General features: G+C 42.5%; 1 protein-coding gene across 2 annotated transcripts in view; it reads right to left on the bottom strand.

Moving 5' to 3' along the window:
* Positions 1-485: 485 nt before the first annotated feature.
* Positions 486-21,207, bottom strand: part of LOC137423623 (uncharacterized) — a 364,689-nt gene continuing 343,967 nt past the window's right edge. Inside the window, exons 8-12 of one of the 2 annotated variants that reach the window (XM_078773964.1) lie at positions 12,062-12,194; positions 11,352-11,422; positions 10,334-10,412; positions 6,471-6,598; positions 486-936 (exon numbers count right to left, since the gene is read on the bottom strand). In XM_078773964.1, coding sequence (XP_078630090.1) covers positions 910-936; positions 6,471-6,598; positions 10,334-10,412; positions 11,352-11,422; positions 12,062-12,194 — 438 coding nt within the window. In that variant the 3' untranslated portion in view covers positions 486-909. Of the gene's footprint in view, positions 937-3,923; positions 4,031-6,470; positions 6,599-10,333; positions 10,413-11,351; positions 11,423-12,061; positions 12,195-21,207 lie in introns of those variants that run through there. The other variant, XM_078773961.1, reaches the window with a different exon arrangement.

Here is a 21,207-nt window from a genome sequence, read left to right as displayed (position 1 = left end):
CTTCAGGTCGCACAAGATCTGCCTGCAACCCTCTTCTGGTTAAACTGCCAAAGTCTAGGCTCTCTGCTCACCTTCACTCTTTCATTCCCCTTTTCTCCCGCCTCTGGAACAAACTCCCCCACTCCCTTCAATCCCACTCCTCCCTCCAGGTCTTTAAAACAGCTGTTCACCACCATCTCTTATCTTCCCCCATCGAAAACCTTGATCTTTTCTACCCCCGGTAATTCACCCCAGAGTCCTTGCAGTGTTCATATGTTTTAATCCTCTCCCACCTCCCCCCAAGTCCTCCCGATGTCCCTGCTCTCAAATGTTGTGTTTGTGTCCTTCCCCCTCTCTTTTGTGTCCTTCCCCCTCTCTCCCCATCTTGTCTACCGCTCCCCTTGTTTTTTGTGTTTTGTGTGTCGGTTTGTCTTTTTGTGTGATTAATGTTAGCTCTTTCACGAGCCTCGATCTTGTATACAAAAAAAAAATAAAAAAAAAAATGAATATGTTGAACAATTGTTAAACTGAATTAAATGTAATCAATCAATTATTGTTTTGTGATTATAGTAAATCCCACTCCAAGTCCATGTTGTTCTCCCAGCTTGTGTATTGTGCGTGAACGTGGGTGGAGTCATAAATGTGGGCGTGAAAAAGGTAATGGGGGTGTGGTCAGAACAATGTGTGTGGAGGGTAAATAATGGGCGTGGCATTGTGTGTGAATGACGAGACGTGGGCGTGGCATTGTGTGTGAATGACGAGGACGTGGGCGTGGCATTGTGTGTGAATGACGAGGACGTGGGCGTGGCATTGTGTGTGAATGACGAGGACGTGGGCGTGGCATTGTGTGTGAATGACGAGGACAGCAGTGCATGCAGCTCGAATAGAAGGATGAGATGCAGAAAGGGTTTCAGTGAGGATGAGGTTGGTTCAAGAGATGAGAGAGAGTCTGGTTTTCTGTAAGATACAAAGAGAAAGGAGAAAGAAATTAAAATGGGTACAAACTGAAAACGAGTGTGAATAGTAATAAATAGAAAACAAATAAATATTAATAAAGAACAGCTTTAGGAAGGTGTTACAGCAATCTATTGGTCAATCACAAGACAAACTAGAACGGCACTCGGTGGAGAGCACACGTCCGCCAGGCTGAAAATTTTGTGTTTTGTATCCCACTGATCGGCCGGATATGAATTCGGACCTGAACGAAAATCTAATCGCTTGTTCTTGTCACCTAACCAACTCATTCACCTAGTTTAGTCATAACTTGTCCATAACTTTTTTTAATATGTTGTATAACGCTTTTTGCCCGATCTCTCAATGGTGAAGAATCACTTAAGGAATAAATAATTCTAGTATCCAAATCCATATTCAGATCTTCACCAAAATCTAATCGCTCCTTCCTTGTCAGACTCACAACCTGTCCACAAAGTTTCGTCCAAATCCGTCCATAACTTTTTGAGATATCCTGCTATGTATCGTTTTTGGCCACATCTCCCAATGGTGAAGAATCACTTTTAAAAATTCTAGTATCCGTTTCCAAATCTTGATCTTCACCAAAATCTAATCATTTCGTCCTTGTAAAATACACTACATCTCCGCCAAATTTCGGCCGAATCTGTCCACAACTTTTTGAGATATCGTGTTCACAGACAGACAAAGAAATATTTCGTGCATAGCACGATACTTGCAAAATCCCTAAAATAAGTTGTTGGCCTATGATGACCTCAAAAATAGTTTGGGGTTGAATTCAGTGACAAGATATGCAAATCCTCTTCAAATTCAAGTCAATCAGATGACAATTGAGGATTTTAGAAATTTGGCCTATGTTGACATTTTGGTCAATGTTGACCTTAAAAAATAGTTGGGGGTTGAATTCAGTGACCAGGTATGCAAATCCTCTTCAAATTTCAAGTCAATCGGATAAAAATTGAGGATTTTAGAAATCTGGCTTATGTTGGTGACCTTTGGCCTATGTTGACCTATTGACCCCAAAAACAATTATTGTTTTTGGCCTATTATAGGCTTCTTGCTTATGACCAACTCTATTGTCAGATATGGTCAGAGGTCAGACAAACCTCATCGAGCGCAACATCAGGACAGGCGAAGCCACACCAATCAAATTGCGTGCATATCGCACATCACCTGCAAAACAAGCCATCATGCAGGGTGAAATCAACAAACGATGTGAGCAGGGCATCATCGAAGAGTCTTACAGCCCATGGTCTTCTTCTGTGGTTCTCGTTCAGAAGAAGGACCGATCATATCGCTTCTGTGTGGATTGCAGGAGACTCAACGCGGTTACCATCAAGACTCTCATCCACTACCACGGGTTGATGATACCCTGGAGAGGCTCTATGCTGCACAAATATTCAGCACCATTGATCTTACTTCTGGGTCCTGGCAAATTCCCCTCAATCCGGCCGACAGGGAGAAAACCGCCTCCTCGACAGGATCGGGATTGTACCAGTTTCGCGTGACGCCAATAGGAATTTGTAATGCACCACCAAGATTTCAGCGCCTAGCGGAGTTAGTCTTGTGTGCACCTCACTGGAGCATCTGTCTAATATATTTAGACGATGATATTGTCTTCAGTGCAGGTTTCAAGCAACACCTGGACCATCTCAGAGACGGCTTTCACAGATTTCACCCTGCAGGATTAAAGCTCAAACACTCCAAATGTCACCTTGCTCAATCCACTGTCACTTTCTTGGGACATTTGATCTCCAGTGATGGTGTGCGGCCTGATCCATCGAACACTGAAAAGATACAGACCTGGCCAACATCACAATCCCCCACACAGGTCGGGGCTTTCTTGGGTCTGTGTTCCCATTACAGACGTTTCATCAAGGACTTTGCTCGCATTGTTGAGCCACTTCACCACCTCACCCACAAGTATGTACCATTTGTCTGGAGTGACAACGACGAGGAGGCCTTCCACACTCTGAAGCAAATACTGTCCAATCCTCCCATCATGCCATTCCCAAATCTGGGGGTTCCATTCTTGCTTTACACGGATGCCTCCCAGCCTTCGATTGGGTCAGGCCCTGCTCAGAAACTGGACTTCAAGGAGCAGGTGATATCCTAAGTGAGTCATGTGCTAACAGCTTCAGAAAAGAAGTGGTCCACTTTTGACCGTGAATTGTTCGCAATTGTGTGGTCAGTATGACACTTCCGCCACTATCTTGCATGTCATCCATTTACTATCGTCGCAGACCACAAGCCCTTGGTGTGTTTAAAACGAATGCCTCTTGACAAAGACCCCACTGGAAATTTGACAAAGTTTGTGACATTTGGCCTTTGTTGACCTTTTGACCCAAAACAATAGGCATCTTGCTTATGACCAATTCTACCATTTGGTGAAGTTTCATGAAGATTGGTTGAAAATTGTGAGCTGTAGGCGAATGACATACAGACAAACAGACATAATAACGCACAAGACGAACCAATATGCTTGAAAAATCTTCGATTTTCACAAGTAACAAACAAACAGAAAGACAGACGTGAAAAAATAACCTCCACCCACCTTCGGTGGCAGAGATAACAACATCCGATTATAAAGGAATTTAACTGAAACAAGCATTCTGAGTATTGCGCTGCAATACATGTCCCCTACCGGCAGTCTGTCGTCCGGAAAACGGTTGGGGAAATTACCCAAGTTCAAAGTGCCATAACTTTATCAAAAATTATCGAAACGTCGTGAAGTTCGAACTTTATCTGTAACTTATCATGAGGAAACCATGTACCAAGTTTGAAATCATTAGCATTAAGAGTTTAGAAAAAAAGTCCGGAAAACTGTTCTTTGCGTGACGGACTGACAGACGGACAGACGGAGGGACGGAGTGCAAACCTATAGTCCCCTCCGGTGTACACCGGTAGGGGACTAACAGAAGATAGAGAAGCTGTGGTGAGCAGAGGCCAAGCCTCACCTCATATCTGCCTCACCAGGTTGAGCTCATTCCAGGAGACGATCAACGGCCCTCAAAAGACGCATGAGATCCTGACAAGTCAGTGGAGCCACTTCTCTGATCACCACTTGGAACATTTCTGGAGCCTGTTTGGGAAATAAAGAAGAAAGGAGGAGAGGAGTGAGGAGGTGGATGAGACTCTGAGACGAAGCGGGATGAAGTGAAAAGCAAAGCCATGACCCCAATCCAAAACCATGATCTTTTCTGCCTATGGTAACCCCCGCCCCGGGGCCTACAACTTCCAAATTTCCAGTTTTTCCTTCCTGAAAGTAGCCATCTGTATGCATCATGTCCACCCCAGGCATCTTCTCCTGCCCCTCCCCCATTCCGCCCCACACCTTTTGTTTGTCCAAGTCTCCCTCTATTTTATCCTTCAACTCTGCTGTTGGTGTTTCCCCCGTCTATCTACTGTTCCTTTTGCATCCTGTTACGTCCAGATCCGTTTAGTGTTCTAACTCTTCCACAAACCTCGACACTATACAAACTAAAACGGCACTCCACGTCGCGACATCAACCGATATGCCTCCGCTCACATTATTACATCATGATAATACTCGTACCAAGTTTCATTTAAATCTCTTCAGCTATTCTCAAGTATCACATTTTCACCTCACATGACCTCTGACCTTTGATGACAAAATCGAATTGCTTCATAATTTCATCATAATATATACTTATACCAAATTTGGTCAAAATCCCATCACTGGTTCACAAGTTAGCGCAGTAACAGAATTTTTAACTTTTGAGACCTGACCTTTGACCTCTTGACCCCATAATTTAATCCTTTTATCTTTACATGATTATACACACTTGTGCCAAGTTTGACGAACAGTGCATTCAGAAAGTATTCAGACCCCTTCACTTTTTTCACATTTTGTTATGCTGCAGCCTTCTGCTGAAATCGTTTAAATTCATTTTTTCCCTCATCAATCTCCATTCAATACCCCATAATGACAAAGAGAAAACAGGCTTTTAGAAGGTTTTGCAAATTTATTAAAAAGAAAAAACTGAAATATCACATTTACATAAGTATTCATACCCTTTACTATGACACTTGAAATTTAGCTCAGGTGCCTCCTATTTGTCTTGATCATCTTTGAGATGTTTCTACACCTTGATTGGAGTCCACCTGTGGTAAATTCAATTGATTGGACATGATTTGGAAAGGCACACACCTGTCTATATAAGGTCTCACAGCTGATAATGCATATCGGAGCAAAAACCAAGCCATGAGGTCGAAGGAACTGCCTGCGGAGCTCAGAGACAGGATTGTGTCGAGGCACAGATCTGGGGAAGCCTACAAAAAAAAATTCTGCTGCATTGAAGATTCCCAAGAGCACAGTAGCGTCCATAATTCTTAAATGGAAGAAGTTTGTAACAACCAGGACTCTTCCTAGAGCTGGGCGCCCGGCCAAACTGAGCAATCGGGGGAGAAGGGCCTTGGTAATAGAGGTGACCAAGAACCCGATGGTCATTGGCTGAGCTCCAGAGATCCTGTGTGGAGATGGGAGAAACTTCCAGAAGGACAACCATCACTGCAACACTCCACCGATCTGGGATTTATGGCAGAGTGGCCAGACTGAAGCCTCTCCTCAGTGAAAGACACATGAAAGCCCGCTTGGAGTTTGCAAAAAAACACCTAAAGGACTCTCAGACTGTGAGAAACATGATTCTGTGAGCTTTCATGTGTTCATATGAATTACTTCATATTTTCATCATAATATATACTTATACCAAATTTGGTCAAAATCCCATCACTGGTTCACAAGTTAATGCAGTAACTTCCAATTTGAAACTATCTTTCAAATCATTGTTTTATTTAAATTGAATTATATACCTGAACACTGTGTGGGGTGTTGTATTCTATGAATTCTCTAGTTGCCCTCGCCTGAGGAGAGGGTATTGCAGTTGAGTCTGTTTGTCTGTCCGCATAGAATAAATATGATTTTCTCTGCAACCGTTGGTCCGATTGACAAATTTTCACCATAGGTGCAACTCCACCTGTAGAATTTTTTTAATGATAAGTACAACGTCATAGGTCACGTGGTTCGGCCGCCATCTTGGAAAAACCGAAAATATTTGCACATCTACATCTCCGAAAGCGCTGCAGAGAAAAAATTGAGACATGGCTCATTGTAAAGAACTCTCCATGTGGAATAACATTTGTTAATTATGATGTCATAGGTGCCTCCATTATGACGTCATAATTTGACAAGTACAAAACTTCATCCGATCAAGATGAAATTTCTTGAACATAATCTCGGAATAAATTGGTGGACAAAAAAAAAAATGATGACATCGGTCACGTGGTTCAGCCGCCATATTTGTTTTCACACAAAAGCCTTAAAAACCACTGAAAACACAACCTGACAAGGGTCTGCAATCTATGATTGCTCTTTCTTGTTTGTTTTGTTTAACATCTCACTCTATAAAATCCCCTTTTGTGCCTCATAATCAGCATCAGGTTCTTCAATAAGTTTGATGTATTTTACTTATGGATACTGAGAGTCCCCATCAAGCCAATACCATTTCATAGATGTGAAGAAGTTTCTGGAACAGTTTTCCATCAAACTCAGCAAAGTGACGTGCATACTGATCCAGACGGTTGTTCTGGAGCCACTCGGCCACTTCTGGTGGCCCCCACTTCCGAACTCCTGGGGGGGGGGGGGGGGGAGGGGGAATGAAAAATAAAGTAGGAGGGTTAGGGGAGGGGGTAAGTTGTGGTTATAAATTAAGGTTTATGGAAGCACCTGTTATTAGTCCCCTACCGGTGTACACCGGAGGGGACTATAGGTTTGCACTCTGTCCGTCAGTCTGTCTGTCTGTCTGTCTGTCTGTCAGTCCGTCATGTAAAGAACAGTTTTCCGGCCTTTTTTTCTAAACTCTTAATGCTAATGATTTCAAACTTGGTACATGGTTTCCTCATGATAAGTTACAGATCAAGTTCGAACTTCACGACGTTTCGATCATTTTTGATAAAGTTATGGCACTTTGAACTTTGGTTATTTCCCCAACAGTTTTCCGGACGACAGACTGCCGGTAGGGGTCATGTATTGCAGCGCAATACTCAGAATGCTTGTTAGTCCCCTACCGGTGTACACCGGAGGGGACTATAGGTTTGCACGCCGTCCGTCAGTCCGTCAGTCCGTCCGTCCGTCAGTCCGTCAGTCCGTCCGTCCGTCCGTCACGCAAAGAACAGTTTTCCGGACTTTTTTTCTAAACGCTTAATGCTAATGATTTCAAACTTGGCACATGGTTTCCTCATGATAAGATACAGATCAAGTTCGAACTTCACGACGTTTCGATCATTTCTGACAAAGTTATGGCACTTTGAACTTTGGGAATTCTGACAATTCTGATGATCCTTAACTCAGTGCCATTTTAAGTTTTAATTTCCTTTAAAAAAGATTTTCTCTGCAATAGTAGGACCGATTGAGATCAAATTTTCACCATAGGAGGGACTCGGTCTGTAGAATATTTTATTGGTAATTATGACATCACAGGTCACGCGGTTCGGGCGCCATATTGTTTTTCGTGAAAACACGAAAACCCCTTTTTCTATGCAACGGCTGAACAGATCGAGGCCAACCTTTGCAGGCAGAATCGCATACCCATGACGAACAAAAAGGTCAGCGAGCATGACATCATGCGTCACATGATTTCAGAGTTATGACGTTTTTAAGCATGAACCTTTAAAACCGAGCCCCTCCCTCATTTTTGATCCAATCGAGGGGAAACTTCACAGATCTGTTCCGCATGTCAGTCAACTAAAATGTTCTTTTGGAATTTGCGATAGCTCACGTGGTTTGGCAGATATCGTTAATTAAACGAAAATATTTAAAAAATGGATATCTCTTGAATCGCTTTATTGATCGACGTGAAACTTCATACTATAATAGAAGTCATGAAGCGTAACAAGTGTGCAAAATTTCAAGATGATTGGATGTACGGTTTGGAAGCTAGAAGTTGTTATTGCGTGGAGAAGAAGAGTCGTCAAGTGTGCGGATTTAATTATTTATCACATGTACAGACTGAAAGCATCGTTGGACACGACCTGTCGCGGTCATTTTAACCTCAAATAAAATTATAATTTAAGATTTGTCAATAGCTGAGGTATATTAACAAACGAATAAAACAGATTTGGTCAAATTCTAACTTTTTTAACTCGATCGCATTTGACAGAGTTGTGACAAGCTGAGGAAGAAGAAACCTCGCATTGGCTTCTCCAATGTGCCATAAAAAAATGGATATCTCTTGAATCGCTAGTACCTCAGACCGTGAGTTGGTAATAATTTATATAATTCACACTGTGCAATACGTGCAGGCCGCTCCACGGAGCGACCTTGCGGGCTTATCAACGAGGCGAGGCGTGACACACGTGTCTCAGCATACCTCAGATCAAGTTTGAAAACCAGCATCAACCGTGCATAAATTTGCATATTCGATCATTTTTGACAAAGTTATGGCACTTTGAAATTTGGTAGGGGACATGTATTGCAGTGCAATACTCAGAATGCTTGTTTTATTTCATTTTCTGTCAACTCAGGTGAGAGTGAAACATTTTGAGAAACAATTAATCAAATTACAAATTGAAAACTAGTCTTAATTGTGAAGGCTAGTTTCATTCCCTGTACATGTTCAGGTAGATCAGAGGAATGAATTTACAAAATGTTGATTGAAATATGTTTCACTCATATAATATCATGTTGTAATCAAGGAGATTGGACGTGCCACCACTGTCCATTGCAAACCTCCAGATTCACACAGACACTTCCAATCTCCCATTATCCCACCCTCCCATGTCAAAGATGCTGACGAGGAACTGGAAGATATTGAACTGTTAAAATAGCGGAGGATCTCAGGTTCAGTAAAGCTCAAATTAAGAACATCTTGAAGAGAAAAAGTGAAATTTTGAGCAATGTCTGAAAAAATGTCTCCAGTGGCGAACAGACAGATTCAGGACAAGTGGTTTCAAGACGTACTGACCAGAAAATTAAATGTTACTGGAGAACTGCTGAGGGATAAGACATTAATGTGCTACCGATTTAAACTTCACAATGTTCAAGATTTTGAACGGATGGTTGGAGTCATTTTTGAGAAAGCACGACATAATGTTCAGAAAAAGGAGTGATGAGAGAGGGGAATGTCCAGGACAAACATGGCTTGGGATACTTTGTATTTTGTCTCGAGTAGAGAAGTCTCAGCTTCCTTGGAATACGAGTTCCTCCACCTCTTGGCAGGATTAAGAGAACACCTCTGTTCAAAGACCCCATTTTGTGGGGTACGTTCCCGGATTTGCAGGATTAAGGGACCACCTCTGTTCAAAGACCTCATTTTGTGGGGCACGTTCCTGGATTTGCAGGATTAAGAGACCACCTCTGTTCAAAGACCCCATTTGGTGGGGCATGTTCCCGGATTGGCAGGATTAAGAGACCACCTCTGTTCAAAGACCTCATTTTGTGGGGCACGTTCCTGGATTTGCAGGATTAAGAGACCACCTCTGTTCAAAGACCCCATTTGGTGGGGCACGTTCCTGGATTTGCAGGATTAAGAGACCACCTCTGTTCAAAGACCCCATTTGGTGGGGCACGTTCCCGGATTTGAAGGATTAAGAGACCACCTCTGTTCAAAGACCTCATTTTGTGGGGCACGTTCCCAGATTTGCAGGATTAAGAGACCACCTCTGTTCAAAGACCCCATTTTGTGGGGTTCCCTTGACTGGTCGATTAAACCAGGTTTGACAGTAACATTCCTTCAAATATTGCATCATATTCACATTTTGAATATTTAATGAACATCATGTATCTGTGAAATGGTTGATAATCGCAAAACTCACAGGGATGACAATGGTATCAGTGATCAAAAACACTTTTAGTTTTAATAATTGAATCATCATTTTACGATATGAAACTAGAAAGCATGTCAAAATGTAAATGCCATCCGCATCTGCTGTATACTGAAATTAAACAACAACGGGAGTTTTGGCACACAGACTGGCATGCACGCACGCACGCACGCACGCACACACACACACACACACACACACACACACACACACACACACACACACACACACACACACACACACACAAATGATCTGTATGCAAGTATGCAAATCAAACATAAAAACATGGCTGGTCAATCACCTCCAATTTTTGCATATGTGTTGTTTTTTAATACACAAAGTCGAGGCTCATGGAGGAGGAGGATTAATCTTTTTAAGTGAAGATTCAACTTGTGCAGCAACATCCATCATTCACAATCAGTCATTGATTACTGCTTCACAATGATAAACGAGATGAATGTGAACACAAAACATCTGAAGAGACAGATACACACAAAACAGGTACAAACACTTGCAGTCAATGGTATTGTGGGTAATTTCATACCTGGATCATTGGAAGGAACCTCCTTGCCCTGGGTTGAGCCACAGGCCCCGAACAGGCCCCACACGGCCTTCACAAAAGTCTGCCCCAAAAGGAAGACATGTGGAGGTGCCAGGGTTAAAGTGTGGAATGTGTCCAAATACCGAACCTTGTCTGCACACAAGTGATTTGTACTCTGAGTATCTCTCGTCTTTGTTTGGGTGTTCTGATCATAACTGGTTGTCTCTCTCCGCAGGGTGCTGTATATATTTAACCAAACAAGTACCTTTAGACATAGACAGGTGGATGTCATCACAAACTTCACAACAGAAGTTGTGTTGAGGTTGATGCAGTAACCTGACAGTAACTTTGCTCGTCTGTTTGTGAGTTTGTGTAAAGGTGAGTCGTTTTATACCTGTCCCTTTCCCTCACAATCTCTACATGGCCTTGCTGCTGCTACTCATCACGCTCCTGTTACATGTTCTGGTCTTCCTCATGAAAATAGCTTTACAACCCTCTGGGTACTTAAAGTGTGCATTATATTTCTATATGAGAAACACGATTTAAAGAGAGAATCATCATAATATTTCAGACTACAGTGAATTTAACAGGTATAACAGGTGTGGTGCAATGATTATCGAAACAGCTTTGCTGGATCTTCAATGCTGAACTATATTTCATATTGGGTTCTTTAACCATCAGAAGATTATATAATTATGTTGAGTCATCATTGTTACAATACCTTTTTACCTTAACTTTATACCTGAAGCAATTACCTGGCAGGTGATCTCATTGAAACGTTTCAGAGCGATGTCCAAGATGTCTGAGCATCAACAGAGCAATGTTGACCGTTTGATTTCACGATTCATCATTATGGACAAAATGAAGTTAATCTACAATAACTCAGGTCGAATAACAAACAAATCCTTTTTGAAATCACTCTCAGGTGAGTGAATCATTCTCAGCTGAGTGAATCATTCTCAGGTGAGTGAATCATTCTCAGGTGAGTGAATCCTCAATCCTGAGTGAACCCCAGACTGACCTTGAAACCACACTGGGTGGTTTGGGACGACCTCTCCTTTTCATAGTTAAAAGCTCCATATTTCAGGCCCACTGGGAAAAGGGTAAAAGTGCAAAGAGAGGAATCAATTAATGAAGCTTCAAATTGTATTATTATTGATTTAAAATGATAATTTGATATCTCTGCTGAACCATCACTACACACTCATTCTATCATATGGCCTACATTCCTGGATTTAAACTTGTTTATTTATTGGAACACAAAGTATGTCGGAATTATCGAGCATGACCAAGCAGTAAAAAATGGAGAATAAGAGATTTAAATAAAGAACCGAAATGTTGGTGATTTGAAAATCTGAATTAAAGTGTAAAAGCTGATTATGGGATTTGTGTTGATGAAACGAAAATAAATCACCAAGTTTACACTGATTGGTTATGATAGTGGTTTGTTAAGAGGAAGAAACACATTTTAGCACACGTGACATTCCTGTCATGATAAAAAATGTGGGAAAGAAAGAAAGAGGAAGAGAAGGAGCAGAAAGGTTCAGCAGGGAAATTAATCTGAAATAAAGGGACAAAGATTAATTAACAAGAAAGGAAAACGATAATATATCTAAAAGATAGAAACTCTGATTTGTAGCCAAGAGAATGTGATGGAGGAGGTGTTGGGAATCTGATGTAGGAAACTCAGGATGACTGCTCAGGGTTCTGTTCCTGCTATTCACCACTTACTCTCTCTAAGCTGGGGACGGATCTCGGGATCCTGGACGAGGCGGTGTAGAGTGTTCACTGCGTGATGTTTCTCTGCATAACGTCCATCTTTCACAGCCTGGACCAGGATCGGTACCGAACCGGCTTCGACAATCTTGGGGGAAGAAATGGAGAGAACGTGAGTATGTATTACAGATACTTATCAACTCTCCCAAACGTGAGTATGTATTACAGATACTTATCAACTCTCCCAAACGTGAGTATGTATTACAGATACTTATCAACTCTCCCAAACGTGAGTATGTATTACAGATACTTATCAACTCTCCAAAACGTGAGTATGTATTACAGATACTTATCAACTCTCCCAAACGTGAGTATGTATTACAGATACTTATCAACTCTCCCAAACGTGAGTATGTATTACAGATACTTATCAATTCTCCGAAACGTGAGTATGTATTACAGATAATCAACTCTCCCAAACGTGAGTATGTATTCCATATACTTATCAACTCTCCAAAACGTGAGTATGTTTTACAGATACTTATCAACTCTCCCAAAGGTGAGTATGTATTCCAGATACTTATCAACTCTCCCAAACGTGAGTATGTATTGCAGATACTTATAAACTCTACCAAACGTGAGTAAGTATTACAGATACTTATCAATTCTCCGAAACGTGAGTATGTATTACAGATACTTATCAACTCTCACAAACGTGAGTATGTATTACATATACTTATCAACTCTCCAAAACGTGAGTATGTTTTACAGATACTTATCAACTCTCCCAAAGGTGAGTATGTATTCCAGATACTTATCAACTCTCCCAAACGTGAGTATGTATTGCAGATACTTATAAACTCTACCAAACGTGAGTATGTATTACAGATACTTATCAATTCTCCGAAACGTGAGTATGTATTACAGATACTTATCAACTCTCACAAATGTGAGTATGTATTACATATACTTATCAACTCTCCAAAACGTGAGTATGTTTTACAGATACTTATCAACTCTCCCAAAGGTGAGTATGTATTCCAGATACTTATCAACTCTCCCAAACGTGAGTATGTATTACAGATACTTATCAACTCTCCGTGACGTGAGTATGTATTACAGATACTTATCAACTCTCCCAAACGTGAGTATGTATTACATATACTTATCAACTCTCCAAAACGTGAGTATGTATTACAGATACTTATCAACTCTCCGAAACATGAGTATGTATTACAGATACTTATCAACTCTCCAAAACGTGAGTATGTATTACAGATACTTATCAACTCTCCCAAACGTGAGTATGTATTACAGATACTTATCAACTCTCCGGAACGTGAGTATGTATTACAGATACTTATCAACTCTCCCAAACGTGAGTATGTATTGCAGATACTTATCAACCCTCCCAATCGTGAGTATGTATTACAGATACTTATCAACTCTCCAAAACGTGAGTATGTATTACAGATACTTATCAACTCTCCCAAACGTGAGTATGTATTACAGATACTTATCAACTCTCCCAAACGTGAGTATGTATTACAGATACTTATCAACTCTCCCAATCGTGAGTATGTATTACAGATACTTATCAACTCTCCCAATCGTGAGTATGTATTACAGATACTTATCAACTCTCCCAAACGTGAGTATGTATTACAGATATTTATCAACTCTCCCAATCGTGAGTATGTATTACAGATACTTATCAACTCTCCCAAACGTGAGTATGTATTACAGATACTAATCAACTCTCCCAATCCTGAGTATGTATTACAGATACTAATCAACTCTCCCAAACGTGAGTATGTATTACAGATACTTATCAACTCTCCCAAACGTGAGTATGTATTGCAGATACTTATCAACTCTCCCAATCGTGAGTATGTATTACATATACTTATCAACTCTCCAAAACGTGAGTATGTATTACAGATACTTATCAACTCTCCCAAACGTGAGTATGTATTACAGATACTTATCAATTCTCTGAAACGTGAGTATGTATTACAGATACTTATCAACTCTCCCAAACGTGAGTATGTATTACATATACTTATCAACTCTCCAAAACGTGAGTATGTATTACAGATACTTATCAACTCTCCCAAAGGTGAGTATGTATTCCAGATACTTATCAACTCTCCCAAACGTGAGTATGTATTACAGATACTTATCAATTCTCCGAAACGTGAGTATGTATTACAGATACTTATCAACTCTCCCAAACATGAGTATGTATTACATATACTTATCAACTCTCCAAAACGTGAGTATGTATTACAGATACTTATCAACTTTCCCAAAGGTGAGTATGTATTCCAGATACTTATCAACTCTCCCAAACGTGAGTATGTATTACAGATACTTATCAACTCTCCCAATCGTGAGTATGTATTCCAGATACTTATCAACTCTCCCAAACGTGAGTATGTATTACAGATACTTATCAACTCTCCCAAACGTGAGTATGTATTACAGATACTTATCAACTCTCCCAAACGTGAGTATGTATAACAGATATTTATCAACTCTTCCAATCGTGAGTATGTATTACAGATACTTATCAACTCTCCCAATCGTGAGTATGTATTACAGATACTTATCAACTCTCCCAATCGTGAGTATGTATTACAGATACTTATCAACTCTCCCAATCATGAGTATGTATTACAGATATTTATCAACTCTCCCAAACGTGAGTATGTATTACAGATACTTATCAACTCTCCCAATCGTGAGTATGTATTACAGATACTTATCAACTCTCCCAAACGTGAGTATGTATTACAGATACTTATCAACACTCCCAAACATGAGTATGTATTACAGATAGTTATCAACTCTCCCAAACGTGAGTATGTATTACAGATACTTAACAACTCTCCCAAACGTGAGTATGTATTACAGATACTTATCAACTCTCCAAAACGTGAGTATGTATTACAGATACTTATCAACTCTCCCAAACGTGAGTATGTATTACAGATACTTATCAACTCTCCCAAACGTGAGTATGTATTACATATACTTATCAACTCTCCAAAACGTGAGTATGTATTACAGATACTTATCAACTCTCCGAAACGTGAGTATGTATTACAGATACTTATCAACTCTCCAAAACGTGAGTATGTATTACAGATACTTATCAACTCTCCCAATCGTGAGTATGTATTACAGATACTTATCAACTCTCCCAAATGTGAGTATGTATTCCAGATACTTATCAACTCTCAAAAACGTGAGTATGTATTGCAGATACTTATCAACTCTACCAAACGTGAGTATGTATTACAGATACTTATCAACTCTCCAAAACGTGAGTATGTTTTACAGATACTTATCAACTCTCCGGAACGTGAGTATGTATTACAGATACTTATCAACTCTCCCAAACGTGAGTATGTATTACATATACTTATCAACTCTCCCAATCGTGAGTATGTATTACAGATACTTATCAACTCTCCCAATCGTGAGTATGTATTACAGATACTTATCAACTCTCCCAAACGTGAGTATGTATTACAGATACTTATCAACTCTCCGGAACGTGAGTATGTATTACAGATACTTATCAACTCTCCAAAACGTGAGTATGTATTACAGATACTTATCAACTCTCCGAAACGTGAGTATGTATTACAGATACTTATCAACTCTCCAAAACGTGAGTATGTATTACAGATACTTATCAACTCTCCCAATCGTGAGTATGTATTACAGATACTTATCAACTCTCCCAAATGTGAGTATGTATTCCAGATACTTATCAACTCTCAAAAACGTGAGTATGTATTGCAGATACTTATCAACTCTACCAAACGTGAGTATGTATTACAGATACTTATCAACTCTCCCAAAGGTGAGTATGTATTCCAGATACTTATCAACTCTCCCAAACGTGAGTATGTATTGCAGATACTTATCAACTCTACCAATCGTGAATATGTATTCCAGATACTTATCAACTCTCCCAATCGTGAGTATGTATTACAGATACTTATCAACTCTCCCAATCGTGAGTATGTATTACAGATACTTATCAACTCTCCCAAACGTGAGTATGTATTACAGATACTTATCAACTCTCCGGAACGTGAGTATGTATTACAGATACTTATCAACTCTCCCAAACGTGAGTATGTATTACATATACTTATCAACTCTCCAAAACGTGAGTATGTATTACAGATACTTATCAACTCTCCCAATCGTGAGTATGTATTACATATACTTATCAACTCTCCAAAACGTGAGTTTGTATTACAGATACTTATCAACTCTCCCAAACGTGAGTATGTATTACAGATACTTATCAACTCTCACAAATGTGAGTATGTATTACATATACTTATCAACTCTCCAAAACGTGAGTATGTTTTACAGATACTTATCAACTCTCCCAAAGGTGAGTATGTATTCCAGATACTTATCAACTCTCCCAAACGTGAGTATGTATTACAGATACTTATCAACTCTCCGTGACGTGAGTATGTATTACAGATACTTATCAACTCTCCCAAACGTGAGTATGTATTACATATACTTATCAACTCTCCAAAACGTGAGTATGTATTACAGATACTTATCAACTCTCCAAAACGTGAGTATGTATTACAGATACTTATCAACTCTCCCAAACGTGAGTATGTATTACAGATACTTATCAACTCTCCGGAACGTGAGTATGTATTACAGATACTTATCAACTCTCCCAAACGTGAGTATGTATTGCAGATACTTATCAACCCTCCCAATCGTGAGTATGTATTACAGATCGTAGTGTAGGTCCTGGATCCTGGATCCTGGACAGGTCCTGGATCGTAGTGTAGATATCAGCGTAATCTTGTAAATAATGCTCCCTACCGGCTGTATGTTTAGTTTGAGAATTCTTTCCGGATTCGGTTATCCTGTGGGTGTGTTTCTGTGAGGAGAAGGGTGCAACGTCGCAGGGGGACATATTTACTCATTTGTGAATATCTGTAAAACTGTCGCACTCAGGGTAGAGTTAATAGTAGAGGGAACTACATTGCGTGCCACACTAAAGTAGGTAAAAATTTATCGGGTCGGGACGCCCCGAGGGTAGAGAAGGGTGCAATGTTGCGAATATGGAATTTGGCCTCCATATCCGCTTGTAAATATTCCCCTATTTTCTCCAATACTCCCCAACTTTCCCCGATCCCCCATTCCCTAGTCCCATTGCATGTAAATAACAATCAGTAGAGCCGACCTTCCCCTTATTCCCCCATTAAATGTCGTGCCCAGGTCCACCGCACCACAGGTAGACAACTTTCGGACATCTTCCTAGTTATTCTTATTCTATGTCAGTTAAGGCCTCGTCTCCATTAATTATGACTCTTCGTTGCACCAGAATGTGATTATATGGCATCAGTAGTGAGTTTAGGACCTTTCCCATACCTCCTCCCATCTTCTTCCCCAAACAACAACAATAACAACAACTACAACAACAATTACAACAACAACAGAGGAGATGGCGGCGGAGCGGGGGAGGATGCGTCCTCACACCGGCTCGATTAGCTCCAGACCATGCGCTCCACGGGGTTACCCCGAAGGGGCTGGCTGTCAGCTCCTCGTCAGGGGCGGAGCCAGTAACCCCCCCCGCACGCACCCAATGAGAAGCAACGTGCCGATTCCACGAGGCGGAGCTAACGAGCCGAGGGCGTGTCACTCCCCGCCGGATATACGCGGCCCCGCGCCGGATGTGACGTCAGATGCGCCTCAGCTTGGAGACTGGAGAGAGAAGCCACCGCCACCCCCAGCGCGACGATACCTCCCCGCATCTCTGGACCGGACCGAGTCGATTCTGCCTTGAGCCAAGAGTGCACCTTGAGCCATCGCGACCTGCCTTTCCTTTTCATCAACCCCCGTGTGAGTCAGCATTTTGTCCCGTGTGTCTGTCGTCTGTCCGGGGTTAATATAAGAGTGTGTCTAAGTGCCTGTCTTCCTGTAATATACCTCTAGCCCCTGTAATCTAACCTTTTCCGTACGAATATACTTGAGAATCGAAACGTTGGTGTCGTATTGTGTGATTGTAATCCAGCCGGGTGTCCTCTTTTTCTTATTGAGCCAGCGTAGCGCGACTTCGTCAACGTCGAGTATAGTCGGGTAAATTGTTACAGACACGACTTTGATGTTAAAGTGGGCCGAGCGGAATGGCCGTCGTGTCCGCACAAATTACCCGACTATACTCGACGTTGACGAAGTCGCGCTACGCTGGCTCAATAAGAAAAAGAGGACACCCGGCTGGATTACAATCACACAATACGACACCAACGTTTCGATTCTCAAGTATATTCGTACGGAAAAGGTTAGATTACAGGGGCTAGAGGTATATTACAGGAAGACAGGCACTTAGACACACTCTTATATTAACCCCGGACAGACGACAGACACACGGGACAAAATGCTGACTCACACGGGGGTTGATGAAAAGGAAAGGCAGGTCGCGATGGCTCAAGGTGCACTCTTGGCTCAAGGCAGAATCGACTCGGTCCGGTCCAGAGATGCGGGGAGGTATCGTCGCGCTGGGGGTGGCGGTGGCTTCTCTCTCCAGTCTCCAAGCTGAGGCGCATCTGACGTCACATCCGGCGCGGGGCCGCGTATATCCGGCGGGGAGTGACACGCCCTCGGCTCGTTAGCTCCGCCTCGTGGAATCGGCACGTTGCTTCTCATTGGGTGCGTGCGGGGGGGGTTACTGGCTCCGCCCCTGACGAGGAGCTGACAGCCAGCCCCTTCGGGGTAACCCCGTGGAGCGCATGGTCTGGAGCTAATCGAGCCGGTGTGAGGACGCATCCTCCCCCGCTCCGCCGCCATCTCCTCTGTTGTTGTTGTAATTGTTGTTGTAGTTGTTGTTATTGTTGTTGTTTGGGGAAGAAGATGGGAGGAGGTATGGGAAAGGTCCTAAACTCACTACTGATGCCATATAATCACATTCTGGTGCAACGAAGAGTCATAATTAATGGAGACGAGGCCTTAACTGACATAGAATAAGAATAACTAGGAAGATGTCCGAAAGTTGTCTACCTGTGGTGCGGTGGACCTGGGCACGACATTTAATGGGGGAATAAGGGGAAGGTCGGCTCTACTGATTGTTATTTACATGCAATGGGACTAGGGAATGGGGGATCGGGGAAAGTTGGGGAGTATTGGAGAAAATAGGGGAATATTTACAAGCGGATATGGAGGCCAAATTCCATATTCGCAACATTGCACCCTTCTCTACCCTCGGGGCGTCCCGACCCGATAAATTTTTACCTACTTTAGTGTGGCACGCAATGTAGTTCCCTCTACTATTAACTCTACCCTGAGTGCGACAGTTTTACAGATATTCACAAATGAGTAAATATGTCCCCCTGCGACGTTGCACCCTTCTCCTCACAGAAACACACCCACAGGATAACCGAATCCGGAAAGAATTCTCAAACTAAACATACAGCCGGTAGGGAGCATTATTTACAAGATTACGCTGATATCTACACTACGATCCAGGACCTGTTTTTGGAGGAACACATGCAGATGTTATGCATAGAGAGAGCGCGCTTGCCAACATCGATACACCAACCCACGAGTGCTCTGTGGCCGACGGCCTTTAATAACGTGCAGAGCACCCTTCCCGAGCATCAAAAGCACCACCCCACCACCAATCGGTGCAGTCACCATTGTTCATTGGAATAAAAATAAAGTCGACAACCCCTAACCCTGCAGGTGTCTCTTGCTCTTCTTGTGGTGCACTTGGTGTCAACTAAAAGTGGTTCACCTGTATGGCATAGGTGCCACGTTGACCCATAGGTCCATCCCCGGGTGGTGCTTGGCCGCAAACGAACTGCGGTCCATTGTGGGTGGCCACAAACATTGCGGTCCATATGGTGTATCGATCCCGGCAGCAAACAGCGAAAGTGCAGGCCCACAACTGCGCAGCCAGCACCTCTCTCTCCTCTCTCTCTACCCCAAAGCCAGATCCTCGGAGGTGGGAGACAAAAGAAGAACCAAGTGAGTAAGGTGGTAAGGGCGCAAAAGTGCACGCAATGTAAGGTGATGCACACTGGGGGCACATGGGAACCAGGTGAGACAGGTACGTTCCTATCGTACGCCCCCCCCCCCCCACCAGGTAACCTACATGGCCCCTCCCTTACCCCTTACTGTATCCACAAAACACAACACTACCCATAAACATCTACTTTACAAATCAACAAACATCCCTACTGTCTTCCCCGTTCCTCCCATAAACCAAATTCGTCTTCTCTCCCTCCTAACCAATCAAATTTGCCATTTTCAACTCTCCTCAAAATTTGCCATCTCCAACTCAACATCATAATTTGCCATCACCAATTCATCATCAGTCCCTCCTAGGGAGGGAGAGATGGAATCACTCCAATGTCTCATCCACGTCGTGATGCGTCTCACAAATCCTCACAGCAATCCTTACTTCTGCACAGAACAAAGAAAACACAGGTGTGGAGTCATCATCATCACCACAGGCAAGTGGCTGCGTATGGTGCGACAGGTTCATCAATCCTAACTATTTCCTAAATGACTTTAACAACTTTACACTACCCGGGGTCTCTCTCCGGCCAAACCATTGGCCCTCTTACACTATGGGTTCTAAAAACCAATTCCCATTGGCCAAACTGTGGTGCTTTTCAATTTGGGGTCTCACTCCCCCGATTCATCTCCCGGTGCCCTCGTACAATTTCTGGGCTGTGGCGTGTACCTCTCCCAGTGGGTCTACCCACCTGCACCCCTCCACCACTGCAGTTGCCTCCGAGCTTACCTGCTCCTTACCCTAACCTAACTACCAGGGGAAGGCCCTCTGGCTCTCTCCCCACTCCGTGCCCTCTCTGGCACTGGGCTGCCCGATCCACACCCGGGATCCTCAGGCACCCACTCACAACTACCGGCTCCCAGAGCCCACCTGCGGCCTCACCTGGCCGACATCCTCACAGTGGTGGAGTGCCCAACCAACTACACACACTAACAGGCTACACGCCCAGCCATTTCCACAACACTAATGCACCCATTCACAACACCATTCTGCAACCGCACCACAAATGCCAATATCCAACCACAATTTACCTATACCCTCTACCTAACACTTACACTACCCGCCCCGGGTACTCGTGAAAGGGGTC

The sequence above is a fragment of the Myxine glutinosa genome, chromosome 3 (assembly GCF_964187855.1).
Source record: "Myxine glutinosa chromosome 3, kmMyxGlut1.1, whole genome shotgun sequence".
Classification (NCBI taxonomy): Eukaryota; Metazoa; Chordata; class Myxini; order Myxiniformes; family Myxinidae; genus Myxine; species Myxine glutinosa.
This window is presented reverse-complemented; position numbering and strand designations above follow the sequence as displayed.